The sequence below is a fragment of the Bombus vosnesenskii genome, unplaced genomic scaffold (genome assembly GCF_011952255.1).
Source record: "Bombus vosnesenskii isolate JDL3184/JDL3185 unplaced genomic scaffold, Bvos_JDL3184-5_v1.1 scf7180000013265, whole genome shotgun sequence".
NCBI classification, from domain to species: Eukaryota; Metazoa; Arthropoda; class Insecta; order Hymenoptera; family Apidae; genus Bombus; species Bombus vosnesenskii.
In genome coordinates this window covers 6,803,702-6,830,883 of record NW_022882925.1, presented here as the reverse complement: position 1 = coordinate 6,830,883, position 27,182 = coordinate 6,803,702, and the positions used below count along the sequence as shown (strand labels likewise).

Below are 27,182 nucleotides of genomic sequence, written 5' to 3'. Positions count from 1 at the left end.
TCAGAATCAGAGTCACGAAACGCAAATTGATTTATGTTTTATATATGCGTATGTGTTTCGCTAGCCTTTACGCGTATATACATGCATGTGTTCATCGGTAATAGCTATATAAATGTCATCGGTTTAATGTACCGTGTGTACGGTTGTAATAAAATGGAATTTGATTAGGATTTTCTAATAGACTTTGTGTTTATCCCTTGCCGAATGATCTTTCAATACGACCAAAATCGGATCGCGAGTTAATCGGTTTAGCGAACAGTTGATCAATGTAATCAGATTATCGATTCATGCTATTGTCTACGGCTGCGGCGATAACTCATTATAACTACGTTTATAATTCTGATATTACGTTTGAGAACACTGTTATCTAAGAAATTATGTAAGAATAGTACACAAGACAAATACGATGATTCCAGATCGATAGATTTGTCATTTATTTATTTTTATTTTCCAGTGAGATCTATTGTACCGGAGAACTACTGAAAACTGTGCAGCTATCTAATATCTACAGCGACAGCAAGACATTCGTCGATCTTCAACAGATAAACGACCCTGAAATAACTCTCGCCAAGTAAGTTCGACCAACGATTTTTTTAACGCAATTAAAACTTGTTGCTATCGAACAGAATTTCTTTTAATATCGTAAACATTCCATCGAGTGTGTCGTATAATTATTATCAACTCAGCATAAATCAGTAATAACATTTCATTTTTCTGAATAAAAGAATACACACAAACGAGACAATTGCTCGATATTTTGTGATCTTAAATAGTAGAGTGAGCTTCATTTCACTTAACACTAGGTTTACGGGACCTGTCAATTTGGCGGATTTCGAACTTCGAAATGAAATATCTCAAAAACCATAGCACCGATTTTAACCATTTTGCATCGTAAATTAATCATTTCATCTAAAGAATTTATACACAAAATTATTCTTTCCTAGGCTTTCTAATTTTCGAAATCTGTATCATATGTAGTATACCTATCTCTACGGGACCCGTCAAATTGACAGGTAAACGAAAATACGCATTTTTCTCTAAAAAATCGATTTATTCAAATTAAGTCAGAAAGAACAATATTAGGCTTCACATTTAAATAAATTATTAATAAATAAAAAGTCTTTTTTTAAATTATCACTAAAAAAATAACAATAACATTAACGGTACAGGGTAATCATATGTATTGAGCACATTTTTTGCAAATATACTGAATGTTGTTTGTGCATTTTCCGCATATGATCTTTTTGCAATATATACAATAATTATTACTTCTATTTTTTTGCAATAACCCACTTGGCAACTTTTTCGCACTTCTGACTTTGAAGGTGACAGAAATGAAGCGTCTGATCTTTGGCAAATGTTTTTCTTGTTTTCTCCAGCTAAGTCCTCGGCTAAACAAAATATGAATTCCTTTCTGAATAATTTCGATCTGATGCTCTTTCTATATAATATCCAACCGTTTATCGCTGCCAAATCCAAAATATTGAAAAAGACTTGAAGGGGCGATCGGAAACTCCCTGCTTTCACACTATATTTGCGTGCCATTTGGTCAACGACGTCCACACCAAACTTTGTTTTATTGTAAAAAGCAATGGTTTCTGGAACACGATTATAATTATCTTCTCTTCGTACACCTGTATGTTTGGTGCTTAGAAGGAGGACTTTTACTTTAGGTTTACTTTTATACACAGTAAGTGTGCAGTTTTCTGATTTATATAAATCTGAGGAAAACAAAGTCATCTTGTCCTTTTTTTCCTTCGCTGGTTTTGCCAGTTCTCTTTTATTCGACCGGATGGTCCCAACCAAAGTTGTTTGTGCTAGCAATTTTTTAGCTAGCGGGATGCTTGTAAAGAAATTGTCTGTCGTTATATTTCTGCCTCGTTGTAAATATGGTTCGACTAATTTTAGTGTTACAAACTCGCTCAACGGTATTGAGCATCGAGTTTCATCTTTCCTCATATAAGGGAAATCACTCAAAATATACTTTGTTTGGACGTCAACTGCTAACCAAAATTTAATGCTAAATTTATGGGGCTTATTCGGCATATATTGTGTAAATCTGCACCGGGCTTTCGTTGGAAATAATTGCTCATCTATCGAAATATTTTCATATGGCTTATAACAAGCCTGGCTATTACTTATAAACCTGTTCCATAATTCGGAAAGTGCAAAATAGTTAAAATTAATGCTATGGTTCTTGAGATATTTCATTTCGAAGTTCGAAATCCGTCAAATTGGCGGGTCCCACAAACCTAGTGTTAATGTTATTGTTATTTTTTTAGTGATAATTTAAAAAAAGACTTTTTATTTATTAATAATTTATTTAAACGTGAAGCCTAATATTGTTCCTTTCAGACTTAATTTGAATAAATCGATTTTTTAAAGAAAAATGTGTATTTTCGTTTATCCGTCAATTTGACGGGTGCTTGTAGAGATAGGTATATACGAAACACCCGTAAACCTAGTGTTAAGGTAAAATTCCAATGTTCCTTTTTTCTTTCCGCGTAACATGAATAAGCGGCACAAAGCCGTCTGCAATTTACGATCGCTCCGAAAACGAAATCACGGTGACCAGACGCGTTTTTAAATTGTTCCTACGTTAAATCACTCCGTTTACTGGGACTTTTATAGTATCCAGTTTACGATACTCGGCTACGTTCGCTTTCGTCCACTTCCATCGTAGCGGATTACTCCGTGAACTTATCCTATCGTCGAATGCAGCCCAATTCGATCTTACGATAACCATATCTATTAAATAACCGCTACTGCAAGCGAATAAAAGTTTTACCCGATAAAATAACAAGTACTTGGGGAAACTATAAATTCCTGCGATTATGAGATAGCTGAAACGTGAAATTTTTAAGATCGTTAAAATTAATTGTCTCGATAAATCTATCAGCAGTCCCCAGTTTTCTAAATATTGTCCTCTTTAACAATTTTCCCTTTCTTAACTCTGCTGCGATTCTGGAATCTTCGATATTTCAATACCTCTGTTTTAATTCAAACCAAGGAAAACATTTTTAACATTTTAAGAAAATTATTCACATACGATGGAAACAAGTAATCACACGTATCAATGATTCTTTCAAATCTTTCTCAAGTTGAAAGATTTCTCAACAATGGAAGAATACGATTCGGTTGAAAACGACAGAAAGCTTGTTGCGGCGATGAATGCACGATCAATCAATCTTTCTTCTCCATTCAAAGATGAAAGTTCTCACGACATTGCGTTGCCACGAGAAAAAAGTTTGGAAATGCATAAAATTCTTACAATTCGCTACTTGTAGAATGTGGAAGAACGTATCGAGAACTATAGAACGTCTGCACCTTTTCGCAATTTTCTTGGTGATCAATTCGTTTCCCGTGGTCAACCCACCGGCATAAAGCGAACATCATTTTGGGCGAATGTCTCGTTCGAGAGATACGGTTGGCAATTTTCGCTGGCTCGAACGGAAAGCGAAATTCTCTCTCGTTTTATGAGCATTGTAAAGCGAATTCGGGAAGAACGTAAAGCTCATCGTAAGGTTAGTGTTAACGATCAATGGAACTGATCGTTCCTGTATCAGGAGCAAGGCTAAATTATGAATATATTAGATGTAGATAAAAGTTTTATTTTATGTCTTATACGTTTCTGCGAACAGAAATATGTAAAATGGAAATTTATAACACCAGCATGGCACTTCAATTACAATCTCATCCATTGCAGGTCATTAATTATTAGACTGCGGATTTTTATGCAAATTCATACTTTTGAGAAACCCAGTTAAAAGATAGAACTTTGATAGAAAATTGGTTTACCTACTAAATATTATGGAAACCACTATACTTTGAATGTTTTTTATATTTTTTCATATTATGTGTATTCTGTGTAATTTTCCACATTCCAATTTCTCAAAAGTGCATAAAAAATCTGCAGTTTAATAATTCTGGAGTTAAGGAATGCTATTTTCTCTTAAAGCGATCTTTTAATAAAAAAGAATATTTATCATTAGCATTATACTAGTGAATCTTTCTGATAGATTTTCTTTACATCTCATTATTATGATTGCCTAACTAGACGATCGTGTTTCTTTTCACTCCCTACAGCTTCTACGAGTTGATGAAAGAAACAAACAACAAACCATCTAAAAGCCAGCTGACTCAGTATGTTAATGAAAATTTCGTCGCGTCGAACGAGCTAGTAAACTGGACACTGTCAGACTGGACGAATAATCCCTCGATCTTGCAACGCATCCAAGAACCCAAGTACTACGAGTGGGTGAAAGATCTGAACGAAATTTGGAAGAAATTGGCGAGGAAGGTGAATCCTGAAGTTGCCAGGCAGCCGGATAGGCATAGTCTGATTTACGTGCCCAATGGTTTAATAATACCTGGTGGTCGTTTCAAAGGTAAAATAAATTTTCCAATTTCTAATACATCATACAGATTCCAGTAACTTTTACCGCTAAAGACCTGCTAAACATTAAATTATTTATTTGTCAAAAAGTTACTTCGTTTAGTAATTAACCGATCATCTCTTTTTATTTGCTTGTAAAATATTACATTTGCAACAAATATTTGAATTTTAGTTTTTAACTATGTCTATTTTGTAATTGTAATGAAGATAAAACTTGTCGTCCATTGTACTTTGTGCAACTCGATACCATAGGTTCAGCTGTATGTTTCACTCTATTGTATTTCATGTTTAACATATAATCCGATTGACTCGAACGATCAGCTGATATACGACCGCCAGCGAATATATTAATAATAAATCACGAACGGTATGCAAATTAAGTAGCGGTACAAAGTATGGTATTCCGAAGTGGTCAATTTTGAAACAAATTACCAAAAATTTGAAATTTTCACCGATGCAAAAATATACTTGATTTGACCCCTATAAATCGTAAGATTTTAAACGCGAATCTGTAAAAATGCCAGAAGTACTAAAATATACTTTGACAATGTTTTTTTATCCCGACAGAGTTTTACTATTGGGACAGTTACTGGGTGATTGAAGGGCTACTGTTATCCGACATGTATCAAACTGCCAGGGGAATGATAGACAATTTCTTATACATGGTGCAGAAATATGGGTTCATACCCAACGGTGGTAGAATTTATTACCTCATGAGGAGCCAACCACCCCTAATACATCTCATGGTACGTCATACCTTTCCATATTGACTTTAAACTCGTTTTCCTCTCTCAACCGTGTACATATGTACGTAGCATTCCAAATATGTAGGATCTATCAAATCGCAAACAGATTCGTCCTTTACTTTTCTTTTTCTTTTTCTCTTTTTTTTTTTTGTTTTGGTCCGTTAGCCATCGTTTTAACAATAACAAATATTTCTCATAATAATTTAAGAGAAAAAATCGTGCAAAATGTGATGTACGAATAAACGAACGATGCAATACACGTAGTTCGCTTAATTTTTGTGATTAATCGTAGCAACTTATGCATTTTGTATTTTGGAATTTCTGTAAAATTACGTAACAGGTAGCAGCCCCCTCGTTCTACTCGAAGATTTGTTTTCCCCCCGAAAATTCGCTATAACTACGAATCGACGAAAGGAATTATTTTTTTCACGAAAAATAAATCTGCTCGACCGCCAGGTCGATAATGTTGTTTGGAATGTTAATTAGCGTCGGTTTTCTATCTCATCGAGACATATTCCATCGAATTTGAAGGTCATTTGACCGCAGCAGATAATAGCTTGTCCTTCGAAATTTCTACGAGCGACGCGAATGATACAGCATCTGAGGGTTATAATCGTCGAATCCTGCACTCGGTTTGTCGCAGCGACTTCGCGGGAACAAGAATTTTAAAGTTGCCTGAAACTCGACTTCCTCGAGGCAACATCGGCTAAAAGTTTTCGTATTTCCTTTCCTGTGGTGTGGCGAGACTAGCATTGAAAGATTTCCACACAATTGAGTTGGGGAAACTCAATAGTCGGAAAATGTCTGTAATTTAAGACCGAGATCGATATAACCATAGTGGTCCTTTCATAGTGAAATTGTTGAATTTTCCTGTTTCTTTCTCTCCTTGGTGCAATGGAGTACCGTGAAAAAGATATTAATATCTCGCGGTTGACGAATGTCGGCTCGCTGCTATTATTATCGGTTTTGTTGTAGGTATAACGTTGCAAGGATTGAAATGAAAGAGAAATTAAGTTTGTCGGACTTCTGTTATAGGGAATTCAATAAGCGAACTTGGAGTCGAGTAATCTTAGTCGAACAAAGGATTTTTTAATTTGAAATTCAATTTAATTATATAAGAATGATGAAACATTTTTTACCGCTTACCTTGACAAATAAATTTGATATTACCAAAAACAGAGAAATAGAAGTTGTTTGCGCAGAAGCACGTGAACCGAATAACTTGAACAGGTCTTTGCATTTCTAGGAAATAAACGCGGCCTTTTATAAAAATGAGAAAAGGAGGAAAAGAAATATGGTTCATGGCGAAGAGTCTAACTCGTGAAATTTAGAGTCACTCTCGGTGCACTCGTTTGAATAAACTCAGAAAACCCGCGAGAGCCACGAAAATCGTGCTTGTGCAAACTCTTTTAGTTCACGCGGAGAAAATTATTTCCCTCAGCGTATGAAGATTTCAGAATCTGGTAAAAAGATTGCCGTGAATGTATACGGTTCTTCCAACCAACTCTTTGACAAGACGAAGAGCATTCCTCTTGGAATTGTACTTCGGATATTTTATTTTTTATTTTCAGAATCTTTTAAACTCGATCGAGATAAAGAGGTTGGTCTGAAATTTTTTAACGCGATCTCTGTTGGATGTTTCAATTAAAAATATCGAGTCGTTTTACCAGAAAACGCTAATCAAGTAAGATAAATTTGATAGACTTGATTCTTTGTAAAATTCGAAAACGGAAAATCCAGAGATAAGATAGTTGACGAGTTAATGTATCAAAATAAAAAAGTTCAGGTAACAGTGCTTTTATGGCGGGAAGAAATGTTTAGTGGAATAAATCCGCTAGCCAAGACTATTGTAGTCTATGACGCGCGTTTCGAAACTTTGTTCCGTAGTACCGCACTCGAAAAGTTCGATACGGCAGAATTTCTACTTCCAAATGTCAGCTCCTCCAATGTGTTTTCGGTAAGAATAGTCTGATTGCAGCTACGCCTGTTTATTTCAAAGATACCGAAGTTCTGAACAACAATCGCAAATATCGCGGAAGTTTGCTGGACATGGACATATACCAACGTTTATAAATTACGATTTTGCTCGATTTGTACTGGAGGCGCCCGAGTAGCGCTCAAATTACTATAGTAACCAGTTCGAATACTTTGATCATTCGTAATTCGAACTCAAGAAATGTTAAATAACTCTGAAATATATATTAATTTATTACATATTTAGTTATGTATATATATAATATATATACATATTATATATATTTAAATATATATTTAATATATTTTTATATTTTATATTATTTATTATATAAATATATTATAAATATATATTTTATATTTTTTAATATATATTTTAAAAACTTTTGAAATAATTAAATGACCTTATAAAGATTGACGTCTGCAAGTGCCAATTTTGTTATTGCATAGTAGGTTCTACAAATGAATTCTACACTACAATTACGTTCTGTAAAAGATATTGTACATATAATAATGTCTGATTTTGACTGATAGGTATCAAAATACTTGGACTTTACTGGGGACTACGATTATCTGCGCAAAGTTATACCGACCTTGGAAAGTGAGTTTGCTTTCTGGCAACAGAAAAGGATGATCGACGTAAAAAAAAACGGGAGAACGTACAAAATGGGACACTATGCCGTCAACAGCACGAGACCTCGACCGGAAAGTTACAGGTTAATTTTTAATTTCATTTGAGATCGTTTTGGATATTTACATTTCGTATATAAGCATGCATGATTCCTAATCTTAGATAACGAAAACCACGACGTTGCCATAGATAAAAATACAGTTTATCTTCCATAAGATCTCGAATGTAAACTTTTCCATTAACGAAGTATTTAATTCGATAAACCGACGTGTTTTTTTTTAAATGTATGTCATCTTAAGTTCGATCTACTTTCTTCCAAAGATAACGACATGACTTAGAATGGAGTGATCAATATGAAATAACATCCTACACGTCAATTTTATTGTTTCAATGTCAATGTATAGAAATGAATTAACTTTCGAAATGGATTTGCATAGTGGTAAACGAAATTACATTCAAAGCACGTACACTGGTATATAAGCTTCGAATTTGTTACGACAAATGCACACCTTGAAACTACAATGGAAATTATTCAAATGTTTCAGCTCCTTAGAACTGTTACTATGATGCGGCATAATCAAATGCAAATAACGGATTCACGAGTTATGGCCATATTCATGCTCCTCATACATGAATTTCGAATGCAGTTGCGTTCAAAGTTTGCCAAATTTGTGTTTGTATTTCGCTCACGTGGAAACGATGATCTTATACAACTTAGCATTAGGGAGAGAGTACTCTGAAACTGCCATACCTTTGACCTGATTTACATTGATGTTTGGTTTACGTTGTCACGACATATCGCGAATGATTATGATACGCGACGCGTAGCTGTGTTTACAGTGAAAAAATGTTTGATGGAAATCGAGGACTAGCATCTTAAATTTTGATCGATTACTGAAAAGATGGTTTTGTTTTCTCAGTAAAGAATTATTGGCGATTATTTATCAGTTCAAGGAAATTCGTGAATCCGCCAATCCTGTCACCTCGGTATCTCTCGATTCTTCGCACTGTCGGCATTGGAATTTTTTGATTTTTCGATCTGTCCATCTGGGAATCCTTTGATTCCTCGTTCTTTAACCTCTTGATCCTCCGACCCCTCGATCCTTCGATTTGTCTATTTTTACTCATACATGCGTGTACTTGTTTTCTTTTTTTTGATATCAGGGAAGACTACGAACAGGCGCAACTACTGCCCGAAAAGTCTCGGGATTTCTTCTACAACAATATAAAAGCAGGCGCCGAAAGTGGCTGGGACTTCTCCAACAGGTGGTGTATAGCGGACAACAATAACAGAACGCTCAGTTTACTGAATATCTCTACGCAGCACATTATACCTGTCGACCTTAATGCGATTCTGCAACAAAACGCCCGGCTCCTCGGCGAATTTCACAGTCTGCTTGGAAACAATGCGGTAAGCCGTGGAGCATTCATTGCGAAACCGAGCTTTGTTCAAATTCTCTCCATAAACTCGCCTGCCCGATGTTGTTCTAATATATTGGTAGAGTTCGAAGGGCTCCAGAGTAGCCTAATCCAGAGAAACTTATATGACAAGTGGATAAGCCACCTGTCATAATCTGATTATTTAGAAATTTTATCCCAATGTAAAGAATCTAGAGAAATTATCATCATTAGAAATGTGATAATCTAAAGACAAATCTAAAGATACATCTAAAGAACCTAAAGCAGAATATCTACAAAAATTAGCTCTAGAAATGTTCTATTTACTGGGGTGAGATTATCATAATTATCCAATAAAATAGGATTATATGCAATACACATACATAGAGGAGATTTCTTTACAAACTAACGTTGTTTGTTCATTATGTGCATACGTAGTAGTTTGTTCTTGAAATATGTAATTAAAAATTCGAAATTAAAAAAAAAAAAACGAGGTATATCACACCTCGTTAAACCCGAGAGTGAAATGAAGAATGAAAATGGTATGCTAATTAAAAAAAATATGTGAAAGGAACGTGGACAAAAATGTTAATGGAAAACGTTAGATAAAACTGATTTCTATGCAAGCTTATGTAATATTAAATTTCTCGTGGTTGAGGTTGGTCGATATAATTAACATAATATTATAAGATCGTTATCTGAAACTAATTGAAGGGGAATGTGTTCGCACTCGGTTAAGTAAACTTAATCTTCTTTTGCTTCGTACTCTTTTTCTGATTGCAACCAATCTTTCTTGTAGAAACTGTATCCAATTTCTCGAAATAATTGGATTTATGGGAACTGGACGAAATAAGAAACAATAAGCTTTCTAAAGGTTTCAGTCATCTTAGGTCTTGTTCAACATACAATTGTACATACATTCTTTTTCTAGATATAAAATGTACAATGCGATGTACATATAGTATGGTATTTTTTAAATCCGCTTCTTTTATGATACACACGATACAAAAAGACGAAAATAATATATAACGTAGAAGTCAATAAATATTTATATAAATTTTGTATTAGATTTATATTAATATATAACTTGTAATTTTCTAGAAATCCCAGTATTATCATAAAGTAGCGTCGCAACTCCAAATGGCTATCGACAATGTTCTATGGAACGAAGAAGAAGGAACATGGCTGGACTACGACATGAAGAACGCGAAACCTAGGCACGCGTTTTATCCGTCGAATCTTGCGCCACTCTACACCCGAAGTTACAATCGCTTACAACGCGAGCGCTACGCGTTATCCATTGTGAAATATCTCAAGACACAGAATATCGACACTTTCTTGGGTAAGTTTTCGCAATTAAAAAGTGGAAGTCAGTCGCATAGGCTTTTATAAATGTTGGGTACTTCAAAGTGGAAAGAAATTTAACGAGTTTCATTCGTGTTTCAACCTTTTCAATGAATAATGGCACGCATCTTCTGGTGTCCTCCGCTTAAAAGCGTAAAGGGAAAGCGGCAAAGAGAAAAATACGAAGAATGCTTTTGAGGGATTTCACGGTTAAAGGTTTAAAAGTTTAAAAGGGAAGCGATGAAAAGGAAAATACAAAGGATGCTTTTCGAGGATTCCGTGGTTAAAGGTTATTTCCTATACGAATGAAATCGAATGGAATTGCGATAAGAGATAAAGAGTTGCATGCTTTTGCGTCTTTGGTTACACAAAAAGGAAAACCTTTATCATTCGTAGAATGCGCGAACAGTATTGTTAAACGTCGGTTTAGTCAGCCGCACACTGCATGTCATGTATCGAATATAGTTCCCTAAATTCTTTCTCTTATTTACTGTGTAAATTTAATTTTTGCGATTTCGTTCGAAACGGGAATATTTCATTTCTCCCTGCTCTACTACGATCATAATGAATTATTCGCTGCACGAAATGCACGTCGCTCTAAGCTCTGCAAATTATCATAATTAACAATTCAACCAGCGATTTCTGGTTAGTTACACATCACATGCATGCCGACACACCTTCCATTATCCAGCTTAACAGCTTCGGCTTTAAGCTTGAAAGTTCCTCGTTTCCAATTTCCAGTGGAAATACGTACGAAGGAACTTGAAAATTTTTGGCAAAAACCATTCGGCAAAATAGTAAAAAGCATGCCTTTGATATTGTTTTTTGTTTCACATCGATATTTCAATACCAAGATAGATAAGTTTAAAGCGTTTGCACTTAAGCCACGAGGGATGCTGAATGGATTGGATGCCTAATCATAGCCTAATTCGCAGAAGCGTAATCTATATTTTCTTGTTTGGAGCGTACGTATGTCGGTTTGCGGTGGTAGTAAAAAGATGCTTACATGGCGTTTGTCACTGACCACCCTACAGGTAACACACGTGAGACAGGTCAGTGATGAGTATGAAAACGAGAGGTCCGTACATGGTGCGAGACAGATACAAAAAAAGAAATGCACAAAATATTGGCTCGCTTTAACGACGATGTCTCGGGAACGAAGAGTCATATCGACATGAAATAGGAACGATTCTAAAGTGAAAGGTTTGCGTTTTCTTGCGAAGAAGTTTTATCAGAGTCGTGTAAGTACTTTGGAAACAGCGAGTGGTTAAAGTTCCAGTAACTTTAATAGCTTCAATATTGAAGATTCGCTGGATGTTTTCGATGTTTTGAATTCTATTTAATTTACTAGTTATCCTTTTTATTTACTAATATAATTATGTTCGGTGAAACATGTATTTCTGGTTACAGTTTTAGTTACGTGTATCACGCTATAAAGATTTTAATATAACATCGTTAACGGTAAAAAAGTACAGGACATTTTGTTCCTTCATATATAGATGTAGCAAATTATTTAGTGGCTAAAGGTAAATAATAGCTTCTGCGAGTTATCGTCATAGAGTTAGGGCAGCTCTATTAAATTGAAATTATTACGTTCATTTAAGTATAAAGGCAAATAAGGTTAATAAGACCGTGTTGATTAAACTTGTTTTCATTTCTTCCCCTACAGGAGGTACACCCACATCATTAAATTACACGGGAGAACAATGGGATTTTCCGAACGCGTGGCCACCGTTACAATCATTTATTGTAATGGGTCTCTACTGGACAGGGGTTGAGGAAGCGGTGAACTTCGCCCACGAATTGGCATTTAGATGGCTTGGCTCCAATTACGCTGGCTACGTAGAATATAAGGAAATGTTTGAGAAGGTAAGATAAATATACATATCGATAGACGATTTTCTTGAAAAATGATGGAAAAATATAGGAGCTCAACGTAAAAACAAGTAACTCCATAATTCCTAAACAAAACTGAATAGATAATATTTTAAGTTTCTAAACTTCAGAAGGAAATCGGTGCACTTCTTGAACAAAAATAAAAAGTTGTTACAATATTGTCTATTCTCTTGTATTAGCGCCACATTTATTTATCTAGATAAGAACTCTGTAAATTTTAGAAAGAGCTGTTGTTTTCTCGGCTTCCTGTCGGAATTTTAAATCTTAATTGTTAATCCTAGTTCCAACTAAAATCAGGAAGAAAAGAAAAGTAATACACATCAGACCATGACTCAGAATATTGAAAGAGCCCTCGCTAAGAGTGATTTAATCAAAGCACTTTTTCACAATATCTGCGATAAAACACGAAGACTTAAAATAAGACAGTCCAATCTTTTCTACTCAAGCATAAAAATGTTGTCCCGTAAAGCACACAAGGAGGATTCTCACACGTTGAATATCACCAAAGTTTTCATTACTGTCATGACGATATAGAACATAAAATTAATTTCAATAATTCTTGGCATGGATCTGCTACAATCTCTCCGTTCGCGGTTCGCTTTAAAATAATTCCTGCATCAAACAATTTTCTGGATAGAATAGAGAACATATTCAACCTTTCCAATTGAATTTTATGTCTTGTTTTGATTCTGAATTTATTTTGATTAATAATTGACGGTGAAACAGTGAATGATATTAACATGCCATATTCAAACTTCGGAGGTACAACGTTCCATTTGTCCCAACCAAATACAAATAGATACAACCTGTTCAATTTCGTTTCCATAAACGAAGCTTCGCGTCGTTTTGTTGACTGACATACGTATATCTGGCTCCAGAAAAGGGTCTATCAGATCCGCAAGATAGATGCATAAATTCACATTCAAGTATTCTCCCTCCCTTCTACCCCTGTGAAAGAAAACACACTGGATGCTCGTATACGTTCGAAAACGGAATGAATCACTGTCCATCATTTTTCATCCGTGGCTATGAATTTTCACGTAGTCAGAACCAGTCAAGCCTCGTCTCTTTCTGTCCGTTTTTTCTCCCCTATACGTTTCGCTCCTTCCCTCTTTTTGCCATCCATTTTTATATCACACGATCGCGAAAAAGATACTGGAACCGACCGCAGGAAACATCATAGACTAGAGAACCATGGAACGTCCCATACCTCATTTCGGCCATGATACCGTGACGCAGAGGGAAATTTATGGAGCTTGTTCGCAACGGGCAGCTTACCGATGAAAAATATCGATACGTTTTTTTGCCACGCATTTCTTTTTTGCACGTCGGGCAAGACAGTGCCAAGCTTAGGCGGCTGTGTTTCAAAAGTTTTCTTTCAACGGTTAACCGGTTTATTGATTCGAACATTGTACGCTCGAAAAAATTGCGAATTGTTACTCTCACCTAGCGAAAAAGATAAAGAAAAAGATAAATTTGCAAACCGGTAGAAATTTTTCATATACAGGGTGGTTGGTAACTGGTGGTACAAACGGAAAGGGGATGATTCTACGCGAAAAAAGAAGCCGAGAATATAGAATAAAAATTTTTCGTTTGAGGCTTTGTTTTCGAGAAAATCGACTTTGAATTTTCGCTCAGTACGCGCGCGGTACATTATAACGAATCTCACTGTAAATCGTTATCTCGATGGAAAAATAAAAAAATAAAAAAATAAAAAAAACATTTTTGTTCTATATTTTCGACTTCTTTTTTCGCGTAGAATCGCCCCCTTTCCGCTTGTACCACCAGTTACCAACCACCCGTATATTTTTCCCGAACATAAATCGCTTTTGAAAAAAATATAGGAACACTCAAACTTTGTAAAATTTTCATTCTTTTAAGATTTAGAAAAGGGACTTAAGATTTAGAAAAAACCAACTGGTCAAACAAAAAATTCAAACAGTCATATTTGAGAAAAAAGAATGGCTAATTTTTTTCAGAATAATCGACTGTTTTCTACGGAGACTGAAATGCGCGAAATTTCGCAAACTTTTCGTCTATGTTAGTTGATATTCTTTCAGTTTATTTCGATATTCCACAATTTCCCACTTTACACGTAAAATTTTCAAAGTAGAATATATTTCTCTATACATCTCCGAATCAACTTCCCAATAGGGAATTCCGAGGTAATTAACTGACATACATTATCGCTAACTATAGGCAGTTAACACTGATAAGTAGAAACGCAAAATTGAATCGCAGTTAACGACCAAGATCGTTACTTATTATGGAGGAGAACGGAGGAACTCTTTGTATATTCAATTCTGTGAACGCATATTGATTTCTTCGTGTGAAGTAGTTCAACGACATTGTCGAACCGTGGGGACAAAAGGAAATAACGAGTGAAGGAGAGAAATTGAAATACACGTAAAAGAGTCAGATTTTCGAACGTGTCAAGGACGGAAAATTAACGATAATTTAAAACATTCGTTGGAAAGATCGAGTATGCCTCGGGCTATTCCTTATTGTAGCTGACAGAAAGGAATAGAAATAGAGAAGAAAGAGTCGAATGAAAATAGAGTAGAGTTATATATGCATACTGAGAGAAAGGTCCTCTTCTTATTGAAATCTAGTGATTTCAAAGCCTTTAGAAAATACAATAGCTTGGAAATTTCGTCCGATTGAAAATTGAAGATTTTCTAATTGCTGTGAATTATACTAACGGCATGATGATATATAACGAGCGTATAGTATTATGAGTATCATCTTTAAATTGAAAAGCTTTTCGTTGAGTCGAGTTGACGTTCGCGTGGTCTTTGCCGAAGCTATATCGAATCGCGAAAGAAGATTTAATACTATACCATGCCATACTATAATTGCAACGTGCCACGATTGACAATAATTCTGAATTACATTTAAGAAATATCAGGAATGATCATAAACATTAATCTAATTGAACGAAATAAAACTATTAACTTCAGAGAAAATTTATCGAGAAATAATTGACTATTTTTACCGAAAATTACGCGAGTCACTATCTAAAATCGCTTTTCTTCGACAGAAGCTTATATCTGTCCGATAATCTGTAAAATATGAAAATCGAAACTAAAATCGGTTAATTTATGCTACTTGCTAAGGATGTTTAATATGCGTTTGAAGTTTTATCTAGAAGACGAAAAAGAAGAAGAAGAAGCATGTAATTAACACATTCTTAAAATATTCATCTTTCCTTTCTCATAAAACTTCCAGTACATTCTTAAGAATTAGATTTGCATCTTAATCCGACTCTGCCTTTCCTAGAACAGCTCTTTCGCGAATTAAACGCACTTATTTACTTTTAAGCTATAACAACTTGGCGTAAAGAAATGCAAATGACATCCGAAGGACTAAAACATTCTTGAGCACCCTCTGTTCTTGAGTAACGCTAATTGAAGAAACATTCGCACATTTTGTAATAATTCGCAGTGTCACAAAAATTTAAACATTCATATTCGTTTAAATACCTTATTCTAATATTAACCGCTACTAATTTATTTAATTTTTATCATTCTTTAATCCATTCAATATTCGCCTAGTTTGTTGTAATTCCCAATCTATCTGTTCATTAGAAACTCGAAAGCATTCTTTTAAAATTTCTTTTCCTCCTCGCATTTAAATTTGAAACGTGACTCATCCCACGCTCAAATGATTAATATCACTTTAATCCCGCTCTCTGGTTTCAAATTTATCAAACAATTACTCAGCAACCAGTATAAATACCATCCACAAATCGAAGGGTAGTTTCTGTCTCCTCTAATTATCTAGAATTTCATTAAAGGCGAAGATGGAGTCTGCCGAACTGTGAAGTTTGTTAACTTTGCTTAGCTGTTATTCGTGATCCTCTCCACGAAACATTGATTAATATCGTCGACAATTAGAATACTGTGATAAACTCGTGGCAAGGCATGTTCGAAACTCGACGTTCCTGTAAAATTGACTAAGAGTCTAAGACAGCAAGTAGATCCGGCGCAAGTTAACAAGGAAGATCTCTGTCGATCACCCGGTGACTTAATTACCCGACCGAGGGCTGGTCGCTTTGAGAAACGAGAACGTGTGATTACTAGGTGTAATTAGCGTCTTAATTGCAGTACGACTCGCTCACGCCGGGGAAAAGTGGCGGCGGAGGAGAGTACGACGTGCAGTCTGGCTTCGGATGGACTAACGGCGTGGTCTTGGAATTCCTTAATACCTTCCCGAACATCAAGGTGAAGGAGATTAGCTACATCAACGACATAAACACAGAAATCAGACAATAGCAGGTGAGTACGGCAAGCTGGTAAATTTAAGAAGTAAATATTAATATTATAATAAATATTAGTTATTAGTTATAGTTATATAAGTAACATTATTTGCAATTAGTATGTGGATGTTTATGCAAATTCATTCTTTTACGAATAATTTGCCACTTATTAATATTAACATTCATACGACTAAAGACGCAGAACTTAAGCGGAATTTGTTTCCTTCGTTAAATATTGTGTAATAACGAGTACCGTAGCTTTGACATTTTATATTTCTAAGGAGACACTTTTGAATATAAAATTCTGTGCATTTTTGCACCTTTTAATATCCCGTAAGTACATAGGGCGTTGTTAAATTTTGTTCCAGGTTTCATTGGTGATGGTGCAACGCGTATTTTCCAACGAATCTAGTCTACACGGAAAAACAGGGCAGCGCGTTTTATAAAAACCCACCGTTTGTTCCATGTGAATCAACGTGTATATTTTTTTAAGAAAATTTGTCTTCGCCGTTCACGGATCGTTTCTTTTTTAACTATCATTTTCGTTAATGTTAACGATAGTTACAATGACGACAGTTTTATCTTGGACCAAACCCACAGAAGAAGATTTTACATGAAACGTTTGTACAATACTAGCTGAGATATAATATTATTATACGTGTAACGAAAGAAAACTTAACCGACACTAGTTAATTTATTGTTTAGTATTTTTAATCGTTGAAATTTCGTCCATCCAGAGTGTGTTATAGAGTTTAAATAATTGTTAATGATCGAATAGAATAATTTAGAAATGTCACTCATAAGGAATATTAGAGTTTGCTAAATTTATATCAGTCAAATATTCACATAAAATTTGCGAAAATTATTTTTCAGTACAATCTAAGGATATCATGTATCAAGGTAATAAGAATTATCTCGATGTCAACGATATTGAATGTCAATTATATTTTTAATGGACCTTGATAAATCGTGTACATCGTGTATGCGAAATGTGGGCACAGAAGGTATAGCAATTACGTATGAAACTCGTCAGTATTCTAATTTAGCCCTAGCTTTAACAATAGTAGTGTGTGTTAGAGAACTATAATTGCATGCATCTTTGTTCGTTTCTCGTGCAGGATGACACTGGCGACAGAACTCCGATACCTTAAGTTTTTCGTATATGTATTCTCACAAAATGTATCGCTTTTTAGACAATCGTGTATAAACTATTGACCTAATTCAGGATTGATAATCGCCTTAATCGCCTTTATCAGGATTGATAAAGCCAAAAAATCAGGGAAGATCGTTTCAGAGACAATAATATGTATATATATATATATATTTAATACAACATCGATAAGAAGTTGTTTCCAGTAGAACAGAAACAATAAGGAAATTGCATGTGCATAAAAATGTAAAAAAATAAAAGATCGATAAGAAAGAAGATTTATTTATTTTTATCCTATCCTTCCTAGGGATCCAAATTAAATCGCATAAAATTGCAACTGAAGGTATTCCTATCCTTTAAATAATTAGAAGAAATTCATAAATAAAATTAGGGAGAAGAAAAAAAATAATTTTTCAAGATAAATCTCAGGCGTCATATTTCTCAAATGGTAAAGTATACACGCACGAAGCTACCTGTTCTTTGTTTTAAATTACTCGTTACGTATTAAATTCGAATTTAATTATTTAATATTATATATAGTCAGTCGGTCATACGTGCTAGAATTATTTGACATTAAATATGGTTAGTAGTCATACGTTGTTTTTGTTCATATCGAGTTACTTCGGATAAAATCCGATAGTGGAGCGTGATATTCATTAAAATTTTCTCTTAAAATGTAGCCGTATCTCATTGCCATTTTCTTAATACGGTATAACAATAATTCTTTAATGCAACGACTGAATACATATAATTACACATGTATAGTGTCTTTCGCTTGGGGATCATTTATCGAATGTCATTCTATGTTACATACATAACAATTAAGATCTACGTCCTTGTTTACAACGGAGAGAACCATATTTCTATGCTCTCCATTTATCTTTAATTCCCTTCGAATGTTTCGACCATTCATTTGCAATATTTCGAGTGCATGAGCGTGCCGGTAGCGAAAAATATCCGTCTTTTTGAGACATTTTCCTCTTGTACCAAATTCCTCTTGTTGTATTTACGAAGAAAAATGGAACGACTGTAATTTTCCATTTATACTCATCTACATCGGACATACTATTCCAAGGACAACTTTACCCGATGCTGATGTTTCCGTTATAGTTGATATTTCATTTTTGTATGGATTAATAACCGTTGTTGATACATATCTCTCTGGATAAATCAAATAACATAATTTTTTGGAACAATTGACATCATAATTTTCATTCTATTATCGAAGTTTAACAAGTACACGTATAGCAAGGTTCCTACCTTTTTAAAATAATCTAACATTTATTTGATTCGATGTGTTTTAATAAGCTCGGCAACTTACAGAAATTTGTTCTGAAATTTTAATTCGGTTTTATGAGAATAACCAGCGCCGTATCAAAATAGTAAAACGATGTACCTTCTCGTTCATTATAATCTTCCGCGAATTCCTAATTAGCGTGCAAGAAACATTATCGCATCCTGTCTCTTGGAATTCCTTTTTCCAAATGATGCGTATTTTATAGTTTCATTTTACTTGGAACTTTACAACAATGTCTGCAACGACTTTCACGCGCGCGCGATTGAATTTATGATACATTAAGTATACCGTTGCGCCTGGAGTTTTCCAGGAACATCGTTTTATAATCGTAAATTTTGCGTGCCGGTAATTCAGCGCTGTCTCCTGCGATGGGACAAAGTTGAGAGAACGCAAGATATACACGTTGTTACACAAAAAAAAGAATCATGTTATTGAATAACCTTCCAACAATGTAACCTAAACTCAATTTTTTCCATTAAAAATACCCCGAAGCTTATTTTCACATTCCGATGTAAGGTTAACATTCCCGGATTATGAATCCTTTTCGCGTCCTATGTTTCTACTTTCACGTTCAAGTAAGTAAAAGAAATAATCGCCCAGTATATGTAAATGTTATTCAACAAATAAACCTCAAGTTCAAAATAAAACAATTACATTAAACTCCTTTTCTGTAGTATACGTTGTATCCTCTGTATATATTTGCTTATTTGATTTGAAATTATAATGAATAATTCAACACACACATATACATATATATATCGAAACACAAATAGGGTTTCAAGATTTTCATCGGATCCACTGTGACAAGTAAATCTTCGCATCCCCTACGAATTGGCGACGGTGACAAATGCAACTGGATGAAAAAGGTCTCTCGGGGAATTCCATTAAAAAATGACCATCGAGAATACCTTGGTTCGAACGACGTTAAATTACTACAACTTTAGCTATTTGGGGGAATTCGTGTTGCACGTTAGCTCCGTGCTTGTCAGCTTTTCGATCGGCATTCCGTAGCACGTGGCGTTCGATAGATTTTCACAGCGAAACGGACAAAACGAAATTGCAAAATGCGTCGTTCTTTTCATTTCACTTGCCACGCCTGTGTATGATGTCCTGCTTGCGAGTGAAGCTCGCATTTACGCTTGGCCAGTCTTGTGGACATTTGCTCGCTCTTCCAGAAAGCAATAAATGAGAAGGAAAAGTAACGCGTGCATTACCAATGCTCCTATGATGCACGTATGATTAATTCGTTCATGTTGATCCATCGTTCGATCAGCCGATTATAAGGAAATTTACGTAGTTACCCGTTAGGTGAAGCGTTTTATTAAATAGTTATCTCTGGTGCAAATTACGTACTCTGATTAATGCACGATGGAAAAATGTTAGAAAGTAGAGAAATCTGGAGACGGAAAGCTATCCAGTAGGAAACTGGAAGATTTCCATAGGAAATGAAAGGAGCTACGTTTAATGTACAATGGCTCGTAAAAGTATTCGTACGCTTACTATAGAAAACTTTTACGTGTGTATTGTGCACGTTATGTGGAGCATTTTGAAATTTTGTTAGCACTATAATGAGACGCGACTGCCATATATATATTTGCAAAATTTGAGCTATTAATTATAGATAAGATATTTGTTTACTAAAAACTTATAATTAATAAAATATTAATATATATGTGAATAGTTTCCTTAGAAACGTATAGTGAACATTAAAGACGATTACACTGAATATTGTGGATGATTGCCTACTTAAATACTTTTATGATATAAATAATTATGTTAGTTAGGTATCATTACAGTACCAATGAAATTTGAAAATGTTTCATATAATCGAACACATGATATGTTCATAAAACTAGTTGACAAGTGTACGTGTAATTTCGCCAGTCAATATGCATAGAAATCTTCTGAATTCCTTAATAAAATCTATACCATTACTCATCCAAAATCTAAACCACTTCGTACCAATTTTTGTTTCGCAAAAACTTAATGGGTCATGCTACAGTTATTAGAATCACATAATCTTATCTGAAATTACGAGCCTGTTGCTAAAGAATACATAGATCACCCGTGGGGTTTGCCATAATTGCGACAGCCGTGTAAAGAATTGAGTATTAGCCAGGAGTAGTTGATACGGACGTCCTCGTAAAACCCACAAAACATCAATACGATATTGGCGGAGGCGATGCCTATCTGTTCAATTTTACACATTTAAATTATCCTCACTTGAGATTATACTTCGTGTTGTTTATTTTTCTTACGATAATTGCGCGGTTTAATCTAAAGGCATCAGATATTCTACAGTCGTTGCTCCTTAATTTACATTTTACTCGTGACATTTTCCTACGGTGTGTACCCATAGTTTCATTAAAATTATCGCGCTCGTTTTAGCGTGAATAAATTAACAAAATGCAAGTCGAAGCGTCGTCGCGTGAAATGATTTCTTTTCGTTGCCAGGAAATCTCGTTGTCTCTGAAACTACTGAAAAACTATAAGATATGATAAATGTCATCGACAATTCTATATTGCTGTTCCTGTCTAGTTTGTCTTTTATTTCAGGCAGAAAACAGAAACACAAAGTGATTTGCTGAAGCGATTCTCACACTCTGGCAATGGGAGCATCGTGATATCGACAAAGGGTCAAAGAAAAATTGGTAGAGCGACATAGTTCCCCTCTCTTTGTACAATTACGGAAAACGTAGTAAAAAACAAAAAGGGAAAACAAAAATACAACACAAGAGGAATTACTTGCTCGATTGATGATGACATTCATATATTGTTTTATGTAATAGTGTAAATATTTTTTTTCAAAGAGAGCGGAATAGGCGAGAAAAATCCCCAACATATGGAAAAAATACCAAATATATTCCAATATTATTTACAAGTTACAATTTAAGTTATAAAACGTTAAACATTCTTTTAACCACATTTGGTGTTACGGATCGATGAAAAGGTTAATTCATCGGTCAGTATATACGACACTTTTATGTTACACAAAGACTCGCTCCTCGACAAAATATTACTCACACTCACAAGTACATGTTCGATTTCTAATTTTAATTAAACATTGCCTTTTCATTTTTCACAAATCTAGTCGTTCGTTTTCAGGTCTGGTAAATAAGATACATCCACGAATATTTACTTGTAAATTCGCGTCACGGTCAAAGAAATATAATTCGAAGAAAGATGACACGAGATACGAAGCCGCAGACGCGGGAAGCAAGAAGGAAATATTAATGTCGTAATCGAGGGCGTTTTACGTCGGCCAACAAATCTCATTACTTGTTACGTTGCTCGCCATTGTTGTAGCCCAACTTGAAGAAATCTTTCAGCACCACGTTGAATGTTACGGTAACAATACCCTCCACTCTCATGCGCGTGACTGCAATTATAAAGAAAGTTATTACTCGGGGTCGCCCATGATGCGTCGGCTTGCGAAACATCAGGTGCACGTAGCTTTCCAGCACAGTTTATGGCATCTCAGAGTCGTGGGATTCTCGTGGCGACTGTTTAATTTGAACCACTTTATTCCAGGTCATTCTTAAGAGACGCGAAAATCATAAAATGCCTCTGCAACTGGAAATCGTACGCGATCGTGCCTGCACCCACGAGCGCGTGTCTCGATGCAGTTAGAATGTAGATCCATATTTCTATCGGAGATATTTTTGAAAAAAAAGAAGAAAAAGAAAACTGTAAATCTCTAATCGTGAAAATGGCACGTTTCCAGTTACTATGAATGCGTCATGCGATTGACGTAACGAGTGATATAATTCTCAGAGTTGAACGTCGAGTTCTCGAAAGTGAAATAAAGCATAGACAAAGTTTAGAAATAGAAAGCAAGGTATAATTAAAAATAATTGGCTAATACGGTAACGAAACTTTTACCAAGATACACGTACGTATCTCGAACCAAAGATCGTGGAAAGGTAATATTCTTAAATTCGCCGAAAATGCTACAACTTGGAATATATAAATAATTTCGAATATTTCCAAAATTCCTGCGATCACCGATAAAAGTTTCGTACCGCAAACTTGCCTCTACCGTCTACATATTTAAAAGCACAGAAAGCAACAAGCATTTTCATCGATAGGAAGCTGAAAAAGTAGCTATCGTCAGCAGTTTGCGAGAGTAACCGGAAAAAAACAAGAGATCAGCTACGTCGCGATAGCAAACTGATATCAGTAAAATTGGACGTATCGATTAAGTCGTATCGGAGGATTCGTGAGACTCTTAATTCCTTTCTATCGACCGATACGAGAATGACGTAAGTTGACACTATCGACGTAACGACTGTCCTTAATACGCGAGTCTCGGCTGAGCTCGACTAATTTAACGTCAGGAAGAATCGTCATAGAGAGACGTGATATGCTTCAAAATATTGCCTTACGTTCCCTTCCGTCACCAGAAGCCAATATCGCCGGATCAATTAGTTCTGGCCTTCTTCCGGTTAACCAGGCCGCAAATCGTTGCAACGTCGAGGAGGACTCCGGCACGTACACGGATATTCTGCATAATTTCACAGACGTTACAACAAACGTCGTTAACAAACGATTGCGTGTGACTAATTAAATCACGTTTGATGTTGAGCAAATTGCTCGTAATCGACTCTACGTTACGGGCTAATGAATTCTCGGAGTAATTATTCACGGCGTGGCAAATAATTCGGGGAATTTGAGGGATTCGATTAGGCAAGAAATTAGACTATGTATCACTGTGATGTTTTATTGTCTTTCTAGGATGTGAGGAAAGGGAGGCTGGATTTTAAGGTACGAAATGTTTCATTTGTTATGTGTAAACTGCGATGAGAAATTGACTTTTGTGTTTTTTTAGGAGTGTAATTCTGTACTGTGACTGTATAATGTAACAAAATGACTTGTAATCGTGCTGTAAACTTTACATTTTTAAAATCGTGCGAAAATAAGTACGTCCCATATCTGGAGTTGTTGAAGAGCGTTAGAAAGTAATTTAAATGCAGCACAATCGCAATAACTTAGATTAATCTAACACGGGGCATTATATTTACATAATCCAACAAAACTTAGGTAAATCTGAAAAATATGCACTAAAGTTCCAAAAATATTGATCGTCGTATTATTGATTTTACAATAAAATTCCAATCATAGGAAGAGGTCCTAATAAAATTGCCATTTTTAGCCATCGAGTAACGTCAGAAATAACAAGATTAAATACAGATCTATTTATCTATGTAGGGTTTTCCCCTTGCAATCTTCATTTATCTTTTGGTTCGAGATATCCTAATTTGGTGTATTGTAGTATGGTGATAGACAAGATCGTAATTACACGACGTTACATCGCATTGTAAAATATTAAAGAATTTTTTGGTCATAATCTAATATAATACCTTTTCTCGTGTTGACCTGTTTTCAGCGGTAAATGACACACTCCATATCCTCTGATGACGTCGTGGCCGAAGATATCCAAGCCATAAACAGACATTATTAACTGTGGCCCTAAGACACCATTTTACAGATGATTGGTTATATTTCACGTGTTTAATAATATTTCCTAGTTATTTTAGGAATTTTCAATATTATGAAATCCTTTGATCCTACTATTCGCTATATTTTCTATTCATTATATATTATAAGAAGACAATATATAGTACTTATATAATTTTTCCACTTTTTTAAGAAGAAGAATTCAGCAACAATCAACATATTCTAGAACGACTAGAAACCAGAAAATAAATTTAAAAAAGTAAAATTTATTGGTTCAATCGTAGCTTTGGGGCTTCGATTTCCTCAAGTACGTAAATCAGTATCATTGAATCCACTTACATCCATGCGGGTTAGTACTCTTGAACGTGACTTCTAGCGGAAAATTCCAGACTGCCAGATTTCGTGGATCGCTGCTGCATTTGCACATCTGCGTCAAACCTTCCTCGATACCCTAAACGGGATTGCACAAGTCACTAAACGATCGACGATAAAATTCCGCCGTTGAAATCGATAGAACACTGCGTCTAGTCGACGCGACAGCGTGTCAGATAGGTAAGCAGAATAACTCACGGCAACTACGCTCCATTCGGGACCAAAGTGAAATCCGTATTTGCAGTAGGCGTTGTCAACATCGTAAAACTCCGCGTGTTCGATGGATCCTGTGATCGAGAGGAAGAATTCACCTTCGACTGACATGACCAACTTACGTAGGAATCTAATCGAATTAGATTTACAAACTCACAGAAAGGAAAACTAACTTAGATTCACGATATTTGTTTATTCCTAGTATCGTTAAAATACATCGACGCAGTACAATCATTAAAAGGTACTCGAACACTTATCAGAGAAAATGTTTATTTCGATCTCTGATCAATATAACTTCGTTAGGATGCTGATGAAATTTCCAAATCTTTTGTACGAAGCACGTAATATTCACAGAAATGCTTTTTATAATCAGAGTTCAATTATTTTAGCGAGGAAGGTTCTATGAACGAAACATGACTAATGGTAGGCTTATTTGTTCTGATCGGAGCTTTGTGTACGATTAAGCGAATTGGTTGTCGTGGTAACGAAGCATGCGCCTCCATTTTCCATAGCATTTGGTTCATTTCAACGGTCAAAAGACGCGGTTACTAAATATAGATGGGATCTTCCCCTTTAGTATTCAGAAGGCGTCGGCTATGTTATCTAATATCTACAACAACTTGCATTATTCTGGTAAACGTAGCCTTGACATGGTATGAAATATTAGGAGAAATTATAAGGTACTTTAATTCACGGAGAGACGAAGATGCAAATTAATTTGTTGCTGTGTGAACCTATTTAATTAGAGGAATCAAATTTAATGTCGCCAGGATGCAAGGAGGGTTGATGGGAAATCTGAGAAGACAAATAAGATAAGTCCGATCAGAAATTTGTAATTAAAGTTGAACGTTTGAAATTGAATTGGAACGGAGATCCTGAAATTAATAGAATGTCAAAGAAAAATGTGTTTTCCTTCGAAAGTATTATCCAACTAAATGCTAATCTTTGTAAAAGAAATTGACTGCACGAATTTAATTAGTAAACCATTTGAATATTTTAATGATATCAGATAATCATACGTGAGAATCCAATAATTCGTTTATTTTTGACATTTACATATTATACTATAATATAATATTGTAAAATAATGCTCATTGTATATATGTTTTTAAAATATAGAATTGATAAAAACAGAGGAAATGAGTGCTCACGCCCATAGATCTAGTTGTTTCATAGTACTGGTGCTGCACCATGCGGCCAAGTGCCAAAGAGCATGAACGTTAGCATGTACAAGAACCTATGTATTTAAGCTTAATGTTCGGGATCTGCGCTGTTTGGCTGTACATTAGAATAGACAAGAACCTATTGAGTTGTACGTTACAAGAACTACTTAACCGCACGGTTCTACGGAAAAGTTCATATCTTCTTTTCCATCCGAGATGGACAAGTATGAGAATGACAAAATCGCGCAGTAATGAAAATAATTGTAGATTGTCTAAGAAAGAGAAATTAATTGTTTGCTATATTTCTTTTAGAAAAGAAAAGAAAGCGTATCCCAAACGATAATGGATCAGTGGAATGATGTAATAATTATAATATTTTTCACATACGATTTAACATTAATTCTTAGTACTTGATATGTCAATTGTAGCGACATAAAAATTTATTTTTCTCAGCCACGTATTCTTTTTCCTCAGCACGTACGATGGTGTTCGTTGAGACGAATTCAAGGATCTTTCATATTTGATAAAAATAAGAATTATGCTGGTATCTGAATATTTTTATAATCATGAATATAATTATAGGCTGAGAATTTACTATTATCACGGCGCATGCTTGAACGTCTGACGATCATCGATCGATCGTTAACGAGAAAATTAGTGATGTAATATATCATTCATTTCTGTTGACTAATTTCCCTCCCTTACTAGGCCATTGAGATCAATCTCCAGCCTACTTTCATCCTTTTTGTAATAGGGTAAGTGACTTTATGAATATTTAGTATTTTAATTCATATTGGAGATGGAAAGAATGTTGATTTGTGTTAGTTTCGAGGTTAGATGAATTTATTAAATAAGTACACTGAGTCGTGAAAATATTATACATTGTT

The 27,182-nt window shown here is 35.0% G+C and overlaps 3 protein-coding genes and 1 long non-coding RNA gene across 6 annotated transcripts in view; 3 read left to right on the top strand and 1 right to left on the bottom strand.

The window, feature by feature from the left end:
- Positions 1–18,052, top strand: part of LOC117242995 (trehalase) — a 34,079-nt gene extending 16,027 nt beyond the window's left edge. The window contains exons 2-10 of the mRNA XM_033510099.1: positions 455–571; positions 4,087–4,388; positions 4,964–5,142; positions 7,651–7,832; positions 8,912–9,158; positions 10,247–10,487; positions 12,159–12,358; positions 16,492–16,662; positions 17,012–18,052. Coding sequence (XP_033365990.1) covers positions 455–571; positions 4,087–4,388; positions 4,964–5,142; positions 7,651–7,832; positions 8,912–9,158; positions 10,247–10,487; positions 12,159–12,358; positions 16,492–16,659 — 1,636 coding nt within the window. The 3' untranslated portion in view covers positions 16,660–16,662; positions 17,012–18,052. The remainder of the gene's footprint in view (positions 1–454; positions 572–4,086; positions 4,389–4,963; positions 5,143–7,650; positions 7,833–8,911; positions 9,159–10,246; positions 10,488–12,158; positions 12,359–16,491; positions 16,663–17,011) is intronic.
- Positions 18,053–21,931: 3,879 nt separating this feature from the next.
- On the bottom strand, positions 21,932–25,260 carry LOC117243151 (B9 domain-containing protein 1-like). Its single transcript, XM_033510395.1, has 5 exons — positions 25,118–25,260; positions 24,887–24,998; positions 24,451–24,559; positions 23,476–23,594; positions 21,932–22,469 (listed from the first exon to the last, which is right to left on the bottom strand). The coding sequence occupies exons 1-5, from the start codon at positions 25,241–25,243 to the stop codon at positions 22,366–22,368; spliced, it is 570 nt and encodes a 189-aa protein (XP_033366286.1). The 5' UTR covers positions 25,244–25,260; the 3' UTR covers positions 21,932–22,365.
- LOC117243158 lies at positions 23,588–24,582 on the top strand. Its single transcript, XR_004495404.1, has 3 exons — positions 23,588–23,854; positions 23,919–24,130; positions 24,477–24,582. It is a non-coding gene; the product is annotated as an uncharacterized LOC117243158 (long non-coding RNA).
- Positions 25,261–26,904: 1,644 nt separating the features above from the next.
- LOC117243147 (mucin-19-like) overlaps positions 26,905–27,182 on the top strand; it is a 46,587-nt gene continuing 46,309 nt past the window's right edge. For all 3 annotated transcript variants that reach the window (XM_033510387.1, XM_033510386.1, XM_033510388.1), the window contains exon 1: positions 26,905–27,050. The gene's annotated coding sequence lies outside the window, so the exon portion shown is untranslated. The remainder of the gene's footprint in view (positions 27,051–27,182) is intronic.